Below are 12,217 nucleotides of genomic sequence, written 5' to 3' on the forward strand. Positions count from 1 at the left end.
AGGACACGCATACAAATAATACAATACACTGTTTTTGGAGCTTATTGGGATTTTCACCCCATTCCATAGTGTATGAGTTAATTTTTTATCTGCAAATGTGCTGATTAATGATTACATTTCAAAAAATTTTAAAGGTAAGTTAATTGATTGTCTTAGTTGTTTTTTAGATATTGTAATAAGACAACGAAACTCGTTGAATCGATCGATCATGCATGTATTTTCTGTCATTGTCAAATTGTACTGTCATTTGAAAAATGTTGAATTTGGTCATATCTGGTCTAGAACAATTTGAACACTTTTTATTAGACGAACGCACACTTCATTATTGAGTGTGATCATATCATTTTCATGCATGTGGAAGGTTGGGATAAAACACGGATACGAATCATTGAGTTCTATAAGACCTGGAGGGGAAAAGGGGCCTGGACCCCGTGGTTTTTGTGAAATAGACACACACATTTAAATGAGGTAAATCTACTGTAAAATAACATATATTTTGTCAAGTAATGCTTTAGCTATATTAGAAATAAATATCAAATGGCATTCTTTACACTGTCAATGTGTGTTAAGCTTTAATGCATAATCCCATATGCATTACTTGTGTTTTTGACTGTTTGTTAAGAGCTTGGTGCAACTGTCTTTCTTAAATAGATGGGTAAGTCTTAGTTAGAATGTCCAAAAAGCAGTTGGAAAAAGTTAGCTTACCCCTACGACTTAAGTCGACTGGAAATATATTATAAGTAGGTATGTATTTTTTTGAGTTTTTTTTGGTAGGATTGATTCTGGGTGTCTTATAAGGTATTATGATAAGGAGTTTAAGGTATGCAAATCTCGATAATAATTGGTTGCTTTGCCTTGTCTAGCAAGCGATTAAGTAAAGAACAAATAAGACTTGATAAACATAACTTAAATTATAACTTAGGAGTAAAAACATTCACAAAATATATACCATCACACTTCAAGTATTGACTTAAAACAAAACACTGAATACTTTAAATAGTAAACAATCGTACGTTGCTTACCATTGTCATGAAATGTTTCCTTTTCTGACATTACTTCAGCATCCGTATACCAAACAAGTTTGCAGCATGTTTTAAAGATAAAATTTCTAAAAGTTTTTATGCTTGGCATTGATATTTTATATAATCGCAATTGTGGTTGTCAAATCCGGGTGGGCGAAAAAAATTTTATTTTATGAGCGCGCGTCTTTCCGTTGACTTGGACAACCAAAATCCGCCATGTTTTTGACCACGCGGCCGCGCGCTAATAATTTATAGTAATTTGGTTGACGTTTCCCCTCCAGGTCTTATAGAACTCAATGATACGAATGGCACCGATACGGATACGGATGAGGGGATAAAACACGGATAACGGATAAAATACGGATGACGGGATAAAACCATTGAACTAAAATACATGGAACGCTTTCAGAAGAATAAAATTGAAGACAAATCTTACATCAGGCACGCGAAATCACACCCAGACACGCGTGTAGTGTTCCGAGATTCTGAAAATTGATTGACTTCACAAGCGTTTCTTAGTGTAATCCCACGTGTCTGGGTGTAAAATTTGGCTTCAAGAATTTATTAGACTTTTCTGCTACACAGATGGAGGGATAAAACACAGATGAGGGGATGAAACACGGATCTCCTTGAAATTTCATTTCCATTCAAGTGGTGATGTTTCGCAAAAACAGCAAAAACATTTTACATCAACATTATGTACACTTGTTTAAATTGATCCAAGTGCCAAATTGTTGCAAAGTAAAACCACAATATCACGCAAAAATGCTTTGCAAAAATTTGTTTTCCGTGTGAATAGTTAGCATATAAGCTCTCTGCCAAAGACATTGTGCAAACATGAGTGTATTTAAATGTTGCAGAGCAAATTTTAATGACATTAATACTGAATTCACTGAATGTTGCTATTTCTATGTATGCACATTATTGATTTTTCTCACGGAGTCAAAATTGGGTGGTAGCAGACACGTTCTCTGTTGTCAATACTAAGATTGCCACCTTTGCTTTATGTTATGATTCGTGTGTTGATGTTATCCATATATTTATATATTGCATTTACTTTAGAGTACTTTATTGTTGAAATCAGGAATAATTCTACTGTAATATCATTATACCAACAAGCAACAGTTTCCCATTCCAAAATTATTTATATACCAAGATGTTTGTTGTTAGATTGAGACACTCAACTATATTAATAACTCCTGTCCTTAAGAAAAGTTTTTCTTTGGTATAAATTCCCTTGAGTTATTTGATCTATTTCAACAGTACACTGTAATAGATACAAATACGTATAACTTGATCTAATGTCTTATTTTACAAACTAAATAGATTATTAGTACAATTTACACGCTTTAATTACCACGACTTGAAAGTTAATTTTCTAGAGCTACTATAGTTTATAATCCAATGCACGACAACACTCCTCTTGAAACTCATAATACATTTTATTCCAAAGCCATCATCAGAGAGATTATACATAATATAAACCCTAGGATTTATATTATGTATAGTCTCTTATAATACATCTTGCGAGTGTAAAGTGCTGATATATATTACATCGTATTTTCTACGAGCTAAATATAATAAAATATTTAAATAACTGTTTATCCTGGAAAATATCAGTCTTATATTGCATTTAACTTCAGTAACACTCAAAACTGTCAACAGTATGATCTGTTTGTGTTGACGTATTAAAACAGCAGTTTTATTTTTTCTTACGTTAACTTTCCTTCGGCCACTGACAAGAAAGGTATCTCCAAGAAAGGGATATTCGCTCGAAAATTTCAAGTTACATCCACCTTCTCTGTTGACATGCTTTCCGTTGATTATTTTTCAGCAGTATGAGCCGTGACATTTTTATATATAATATTTTCTATTTTCTAGTTTATAAACTAAGAAAAATTAATTGTTTTATGTTGTGGGTTATTTGGCATGTTTGTTGAAGAACAATACCGATTGGTTCATCTTAAGCTGTATTAAATGTTACATGTAGACCGTGTGGTGATTTTCCTGAAGACCTGTATTAAGCAGTCAACCAGTATTAAGCAGTTACACGAGAAATCCACAAAGGCAACCGCTTAAAACAATTTCTACTGTGTTTTTTGATGTATATTTTGTTAGATGCGAACACATAATCTTTCATAATAGTAGAATGACATATTTTAGTATTGACATCAATGATTGACATGCAAATAGCTAGTGTGCTTACGTCTTTTCATCAAGTGCTGTTTGTCAAAAACTGAAGTAGCAAAACAGAATTCTGACAATCACGCCTGGTTCACTGATTTAAACACGCTTTATAAAAGTTGGTTATTCATTTTTCGTGTGCATTCAAGTTATGCAGTTTGACTAACAGGAATGTCAATTCGGGTGCTTGAAAAGAACTATTAACTTTTTACTTTTACCATTCACAATGGTATGTGCGATCTTTAAACGATTTGCTTAAAAAGCATTAAAAATAGTAAAATGAAAGCGTTTTAAGGTGGTTTAAATAGCGTACCATCTTTTTATTTTGACGAATTGAGAATAAGAAACAAGGATGAAATAGGTCGTGGGGGATTTTTGACAATATTCACGGCAGAGCTGCCGTATAATGATGATAAGGTCGTTGTGAAAAAGTATTTTGATGAAGACATCGACACCGAGCGCAAGTGTACCAAGGAAGTGAAATTACTTAATGGTTTGAAGCATCAAAACATTGTGACTTTAAAGGGCGTGTGTTCGGATTGATATGCCTTACTCGTCGAATACATTTGCTTTGATTTGAAGAAAGAGTGAACTCTTTGCAAGCTTTAATTGTTACGACGATTTGATCACACTGACTGCTCTCAAATCTCCAAAGAAATGTTTCATCATGCGCAACCAAAGATATTGCGTCAGGTTTGCAGTTTCTTCATGAAAACGGTATTGTGCATAGAGACTTGAAACCTGTCAACAACTTGGTGTCCAACCAGCACTACAGTCATTTGAATGATCCCGAGAAAATCGAGGAAGAGAGGAAGAGTGTTCTAATATTTAAGTTAACAGACTTTGGTGAAGCAGGTCGTATGAAATTATTACCAACACAGTAATTTCAACAAGCACAAAAAACGTTAACAGAGGAACACCCGTATTTATGGCGCTGGACTTTTATGTAATAGCTGGCATTTACGCTCGGCATCACTTGAAGACATGAAAAAAGCCGACATTTGGGCATACGGATAGGTTGTTTTTAGTCTAATAAATCCCAGGTTAAAACGTCCATTTGAATTAAATGCAAAATGGTGATTGGCAAAACTTGTCGAAGTATACGACATTTGTACGTATTCTGTTCTGGGCGTTGGATCGATTCAACAAAGTACATGTACCACGCCAGACGAAGTTAACTTGCCAGAAGAATTCCATCTCCGAGTACGTCAGTCGACATTCATTGAAGAGGTGGATAAATTTGTTGCTGCTGTTGCTCGTATTTCAGTGGACATCTCGGAAATTATGGAAAATGATAAAGTTCTGAAATCGCACAACTGTCAGAAGATATCATTGAAAGATTTCCACGGGAAATTAACAGTTGTCGGGATGTTTCGAAATGTTGCGATGTTCTTGAGGCCTATGAAATTCTCAAGAGTAATGAGATTTTGCCAAGAGCTATGAATTTTTGGAGGAACTACCCTTTGCACATGGTGCCTTGACCGAGCAGGGAAAATCCAGTCTCAGAGAGGGTGTCGAAAAAATGAAAAATCCAATAGGTTCCGTTGCACTTTACACGTGTAAGCCAAACACCATTCTTCTCGGTTCAAAACAGGGAAAGTTGTTTGTGGTTGACACGCGTTCTGTGCCGTCTTCAGCTGGTGATAAAGATACTGCAATTGTAAAGTTTTTAGAAGATGGAGAAAAGCAATCAGGTACTCAATCCGCCGGTTCTTGGCTATGGAAAGAATTGAAAGCGTTGGAATTACAATCTCGTGTCTACAATCACTGGCCATTATGAAAACATCTGATTTGGCCACCTCAATGCAGGAAAAAATTATTCTTAAAATAAGCGTTTAATTAAAAAATTTTCTTTTGTAGACAATAATCTAATCACTCCTCTTACACGTAGCTTGAATTTTTATTAATGAGTATTCCAAATACTGGGACTGACCAATTAGAAATCGAAATTGATGAGGGAGAAAACGGCAATGACCCCCCAGTGAATTTTCTTTTTCTATGCTTTTAAATGCAGGTTTTAGAACCGCCATCTGCAGATACACATATTACCGCTTATTCACTGGGTGCTACAGCAATAAAGTATCTTCGTGCTTAAAAATTATGTGATATGCAAAGTAATCATATAATAGTAAAATTCAGGGCCGTCCTTCGAACGTTATCTGGGGGGGGGGAATTATTCATTCGGTCAGTTTTGCCTGTCTGATTCTTTTGAAAGCCACTCACTGAAGGTATTAAGAAATCATACTTTTAGAAGAAATCAGTTGGGCACATCTGAATATATGAGTAAACACTGCCCCTCCACCCCTCCTTCACAATTGAGGTTTTAGGATCGTCTCCGTTTAAAATTAATGGCAGATCCAGCACCTTTTTTACTAAATTTCTCGTTCTTAATAGCTGTGAAATAATGTCTGTATATCAAAACACAAAAAAATAAAGAAATCGTTACGAGCTGTTTGATATTGACGTTTTGCAATGCAATTTATTAACATCAATTCGTTTTTTGCACATTACTTTTTTTTTACATTCAATTTATAATGGAAAGAAAAGGGCGGCATCATAAATGCACGTTCTCATAGCGACTTACCAAGAAATCATGTGCAAGCAAAATATTTACGGCGTTTTAATTCAACTTGAAGAAACTTCAAGAAAATAAATTCGTTGGTCATTCTTCTTGAACAGTGCAAGCGACAACAACTGCAACAAGATAAAGAACTGTTTATCCGTGAAGCTGTGGGTGCCCCTGAACTAAGGTGTATTCTCGGATAGGACTAGCAATTGTTAGATATGGAAATTTTTTGCAATGACCCAGCAAACAGTTCCATATTTGGTGTTGATCCAACCTTCAACCTTGGAAAATTTAATGTTACTTTCACAACATTCTTCAATATAAAAGTGATCTAGTACGTGTTGCTAGTACTCATCCAACTGTAATAGATCCGTTACTTTTAAGTCAGAAGAAGACATTCGATGCATACAACCACTTCTTTACCAAGAATATAAGTTTAAATAAAGAAGCACGAGAGCTACTGACATTTAGAACGGATGGTACAGAGCGTTGAAATATAGCTTTCCTCACGCTTTACATCTTTGTTGCCTCAGTCATTTCATGGACAACTGCAAGCAGCAACTAGCATTGTCGAATGTTCCAGAAAAGAGTGTTGTGTTCCAGAATGTTCTAAATTGTTATTTTGTCTTACTTTTGCCGCTACGATAGGCAGCACACAACTACGGATTTTTTCATTATTAATATAAATGGATAAAGAATTTGTCTCGCATTGATCGCTCAATCTCGCACGTCAATCTCGCGCGACGTTCGTGTAACGTTTAGTCTTATCGGTTTATTAATTACCCAAGGTAGGCAACTGAAAAAAACAAATCACTAACCTTTAACATAAACACTCTAAAAACTCATGAAAAAAACTATAAACAAACAGCAATAATGAAACAAAAACTACAGCCAATTGAACACGGATGAAATTACTACAATCTTACCAATTTTCAAGATTCAAATCCTTTCTGAAGCATGTGAAAAAGGCAAGCGTTTTTGGCCTTTCTATCATTTTATTTGGAAACCTATGCTGGTGTCACCATATCAGTCCCGTCGTCATCTTTTTTGAATTTTTATCGTTCCTTGATTGGTTAAATATTTCATAAACAAACTTCAGTCATTCTTTGACTTGATAAGCAAACTTTTAACGAATGAAGGAACGACAAAAATTCAAAAAAGATGACGAAGGGGCTTATATGGTGACCCCAAATAGAAAAGCCAAATAATTGCGTGTCTGGAGGTCAATTTACGTGTATGACACACGCTAAGCTACACGTTACGCGAGATTTGTTAAAGCACGTGGGGCTTGATTTTTATTCAGTCAATTATGATGCTTTCTATTGAATACGTGTTTTGAAATGGAAAATATCAACAGTGGAAATGGTGAAAAACAATGACATTGCTCATTTTATACACATCGGAAACATTGTATCAAGTACTAGTTTTTATATAATTATCAGAAAAATTTCAGCAATTTCATTGGTGGAGAGCTATGATTTATAAGAAGACACACGCACGGAATTGACGTCACGGAAAATTTCATGTTTATTAAAACAAACAAATAGCGGATATATTTGAAAATTCATCGGAGTACCTCCCTGAAAGAGAAAATAAAGATATTCACAAAGACCTGGTTGAGGCAGTTGACGTATTTGAGCAAAAAGAAAAGAAAATAACCGGCGGCTCGTGGCCACTTTTTAATCATACCCGTGTATCTCTAACTGTATAGACAACGGTTAAATGTTATTTATTTGTTAAATTTCGAAAGAATTCAACTGGATGTATCCAATAATTAACATGAGTTTCTCCTTGGAATATTTCGGGATTTTTATGTAAACCTATTTACAGAAACCATTAGTTTCGGTAAAAAATGATGTTCGAAATAAAGTAGCATGTATGTATATTTTTCACAAAGCTAACATGTGATGGATATAGTTTAATTTATCTTTTAAAACCAAATCTCGCGTAAGTTCGTACTAAGAATTGTATTTTTTTCTAAATTTGTACGTTGAACTAATAATAATGGTTTTGGGTAAAAATAAATTTCCAAAACTGGTGTTTGTTTAAAATTTTATTTGCTTTTTTATATTTTATGAAGTTCGTAAGTATCTCGCACATAATAGTTGTTACTTTGGAACAACAACGTTTTAGTTTTTGAGTTTAATTTTTTCTCATGTAAAACAAATAACTCTAGCAAGTTGCCTTCTAGCTATGGTTGGCTATGACTTCCTTTACAAAAATTTAACTGTGGAAAAGTTGTGTATACTTGATGTTAAGTTTCATTTGAAAAGTTTCGTTTGCCAAATAAAAACAAAAAGGATTTGTGTTTTGTTTTCGGAGCTTCTTAGTTCGTACAAGTTATTTATTCGTTTGCTTCTATTGACCTTGTGTTTACATTGCGTGGAAAGACTGGGCACTACTGCCATCAAAACATCGACTGACAAAGCCTTCCATCTATTTATAGTTCAATGGTATTAATTGATATATTGTATATATAACCATTAATACAAAGTTTGCGGCGCACGGTCTGTTACAAGGAAATGGGGCGAGTTATCGTTTGTTTATACAATTTACCTCGCTAAGTGATTTATTGGGCCGCCTATGACTTTAGTTGCCTACCTTGGGTAATTAATAAACCGATAAGACATGCGAGATGACATGCGAGATTGAGCGATCAATGCGAGACAAATTCTTTATTCGTTTATATTAATAATATAAAACCCGTAGTTGTGGGCTGCCTATGCCGATACCTCAATCAATGTGTGCATTTTTCACAGCAGTCTCATTTCGCTATTGACAACGTTTGTTATGCTAATTTAGCAATGCAAATATGCCAGCACTTTTCAAAAGAAATCCGTGCATGTGTACAAACCATGTGTACAAAACTGTTGTCGGTTTACATTTTTGTGATGCAACTGCGAGTCAAGATCTTTTCAATGTGACATATAACTATTTCTTCGCGCTCATTCACTCGTACTTTGTAAGTATTTCAAGTTCGAACTGTAAAGGTAGGGCATGATGATTATATTGAATGCTCATGTTTTCATCTCTTAAGTTTAATGAAAAGTGAGAATTAATCGTTATAGACAATTTCACACAGCCCCTCTTCGTTTTCCTCACAGTTATCATCAATTAATCTGAAATTCTTATTTTGCACTGTGACGTGCGATAAAATCGGGCATGCTTACCATAAATCAAATCTCGCGATTTGCTTTTAGTGATGTGACAACTTGTGTAACTAAAGGTTCATTGCTATTATCAAAATTTTTCTACAACTAGAACAAAAAATTCTTAGAAGCTGTTGTTGTAATCCATGTTTTCACTAAGAAACTGTATGACAAGAAAATTTTGGATCCATATTTATGGGGCGGAGGTAAAAAGCTTAGCAAATAATAAATATCTTACAGGCAACCTCTTAAAAGTAGGATGAATACATTTATAAAGTTTCTTCAAGTATCATATTTTTCCAAAACTTTGTCATGTTTTATGTGAATGCCTGTCAAAAACAGTCAAATATAGGTAATTTGCGTATCAAACAGTAGCGTGGAACGTTTTTAAAACTATGGTGAATCATATCTTCCACCATGGGATTTTATACTCTGAGCGAGTAAAATTTACAAATAATCAAATTTAAAGCCTGTATAGTTGGAAACGATAGCTTTATAGCTTTTGTAATGAAAACACTCCACACGCTACTTTTATTGTGTTTTGATTTCATCATATTACATTTCACGATAATGTATTACAACATAATGTATTTTTATCATAATATAGTAGCAGAAGTCGAATTTACGGAAATGCCGTTTTTTACAATAGATTATGTACTTATTAATGTTTTTACAAAAATGGATTTTCGAGATCTTTTCTCTTGTGCATGCCACACGAAATTACTGGATTTTGTCATTGTATCTAATAAATTATGACCTCTTTCAAATATTTTTTTCCTCAAAATGTTTTGTACCTGTGTACTAATACTACCTCACTATCACACGTACCTTTACACAAACAAGACAGATCTTTTTTGGCTTAAGAATATAAGGTTTTTTGAAAAAATTGGTAAAACTGAAACAAATTTCAGTGTGTAATAGATAAATAAGATCCTGCATTAGTTTTAGCAGGTTTTGGTAGTGATTATTCAACATCATAACCTTAACATGAAAAAAACCACATTAGTTTTCTTTTAGCTAGCTAAGAATCAGTTGCGTAGCTGCTATGCTTATAAGTTACAATGATGCAAAACAGCTAACCAAAATTTTTCGTTTTTGATAGATTAACATGAGATCAAAGCGTCTTATTTTCATCTTTGTTGCTATTTTTTTTCTGTTTGCCATGTTTGGGGAGCTGCGACATTTTCGTAAAAGCTTCAAAATCGATAACACTGGCCATCTGATCAGAAGCATATTCAACACAACACGAGAAAGTAAAGAATTAAAATTGAAACAACTGAAGTAATATTACAAAATCCCAAGATAGTTTTGTTGTTTTGGTCTACCATATTTGGCACACCAGCAAAAAAGGACGAAGGTGTTTGGGAAAAAGGAAACGAAAAAGGACAATGCCCGATCGCGTGTGAAGTTACAATTAATCGTTCGCGTATTAATGAAGCTGAAGGCTTTATTGTTCATGCTATGGATTCGCATCCCTTACCTCCAATAAAGAACAAGCCTTGGCTTCTCTGGACTCAAGAAAACCCAATTTCAGTGCCAGTTTTATCAAACTCAGAGTACATGTCGCAGTTTCAACTATTTTCAAGCTATCGATTGGACTCGGATATTCCCTGTCCCCTGTTTACAAAGCCAAGTCTTGATCCACCAATAGAATTTGAAAAAAAGTATGGAGGAGTTATGGCTGCATTTTCAAACTGCGAACCAGTTAGAACTGCCTACTTGAAAGAACTTATGAAGTATATACACGTGGACTCTTACGGGGGCTGCGTTCACAATAAAGACGGTTTACCATTTCGCTACCAAGGTAATTTTAAGAAAAAAAAGGAAGAGCTAGAGAAGTTTTATAAATTTGTGATAGTATTTTTCAACGAAGATTGCGATTATTTTGTTGATGATCAAATTCTTCACGCTTTAAATGCTGGTGCTGTTCCAGTTGTTATGAGTACAGATAAAATTTACGAGTTTTTGCCTGGAAATTTAGAAAAAGCTATAATAAATGTACGAGACTTTGAATCTCCCGAAGATTTGGCCAACTCGTTAAAGTTTTTAATGAATGACAAAAAGGAATACGAAAAATTTCTTGAGTGGAAGTTCAAAGGTCTTGGTTCAATTGATGAGACAGCTATTGGGAAATACTGGAATGATAAATTTGGACTTTGGTGTAACGTGTGCTTGGCAATTTCTGAAGGAAGAGTACATAAGGATGGACTTTTGGTTGACAATTGCAAACCACGAGATTTCAGAGATTGGGGGATAATGCCATAACCGCATTTGAAGAAAAATAAAATCAATTCTTTGTACTAAAAGATCAAAGGGGCGGCAATTTAATGCTGAACAACTCTACTGTAGGTTTACAAACAATATTTTGTTGTAATATATTAGAGCTCTTCGGGTGAAAGATTTTCTGATCAACATACCATACAAGCTCATATCAGCTTGTCAAACACAAATTACATTAATAAAATAAATCTTTACAAACTTTTGGAAGAGTAAAAAATGCAGAAATTAAACCTTTGTAAGCACAAGATTTTATTAGTAACTATTTTGTCGTATGTTTATCAGGCCCTGACGTTTCAGTATATTTTGCTAATTGCACGCATAAAAGCAGGCCTTTTTCATCCTAAAAAACGAAAACTGAATTTTTCACAAACATAGACGTTAATTCTAGCATTGTAGTACATGCATCAAAAATAGGTACACATAAGTGTACATGTGGGTAGCCATGCATTTAGAAGCTCAAATGATGTATATTTAAGGTACATTGAAAATGTAGAAGACATCTATAATAAAACCTTATAAAAACATATCAATAACGAAACCCCCAAATTCCAATCAACAAAAAAAGTTCGATCAGTCTCATCCTTTCTTTGTAATACATTTCAGTTGTACGCTATCAATAAGTCACGTCTTTGTGCTGGCGGGTGCTTCTGTTTAAATTGCGCTAAGTGCCCAAACACATAATAATAGTAACAAACTCAAGAAATCTCACAAATTTCATGTCGTTTCCACTTCAAATAAAACACTTTTTGGATAAATCTAATAATTTAAATTTTAAACGTTTTGACGAAGAGTATGTTAAGTCATTCACTCAGCTGATTAATTGAACGCAGAATTACTTCCGTTTACACAGGACTGTTTTTGGACCGACGGGTTGTGTAGTTTTGTTCAATTCAAATTGCCAATGAACGCAATTGATATTGAATTCTTCGACACTTTCACGTATTAATAAAAACTCAGATGAAAAATGCATTTCTGCTGAATTAGATTTTTCTCTGGTCAAAATTACATAATATACA

General features: G+C 34.2%; 1 protein-coding gene across 3 annotated transcripts; it reads left to right on the plus strand.

Annotated features, from left to right (window-relative positions):
• LOC124456298 (alpha-(1,3)-fucosyltransferase 11-like) lies at window positions 1–11,199 on the plus strand. 3 transcript variants are annotated; one of them, XM_047006775.1, is made up of 2 exons: window positions 1–134; window positions 10,024–11,199. In XM_047006775.1, exon 2 carries the CDS (start codon window positions 10,383–10,385, stop codon window positions 11,184–11,186), a length of 804 nt encoding a protein of 267 aa, XP_046862731.1. In that variant the 5' UTR covers window positions 1–134; window positions 10,024–10,382; the 3' UTR covers window positions 11,187–11,199. The 3 variants fall into 3 exon arrangements, with proteins under 3 accessions (XP_046862731.1, XP_046862733.1, XP_046862732.1); XM_047006777.1 differs by lacking the exon at window positions 1–134 and adding an exon at window positions 8,606–8,734; XM_047006776.1 differs by lacking the exon at window positions 1–134 and adding an exon at window positions 9,061–9,127.
• The last annotated feature ends 1,018 nt before the right edge of the window (window positions 11,200–12,217 follow it).

This window comes from Xenia sp. Carnegie-2017, unplaced genomic scaffold, assembly GCF_021976095.1.
Source record: "Xenia sp. Carnegie-2017 unplaced genomic scaffold, XeniaSp_v1 HiC_scaffold_45, whole genome shotgun sequence".
NCBI lineage: Eukaryota > Metazoa > Cnidaria > Anthozoa > Malacalcyonacea > Xeniidae > Xenia > Xenia sp. Carnegie-2017.

Coding starts and splice junctions, on each gene's coding strand:
- LOC124456298 (XM_047006775.1), top strand. CDS start 10,383: ATGGATTCGCATCCCTTACCTCCAATAAAGAACAAGCCTTGGCTTCTC.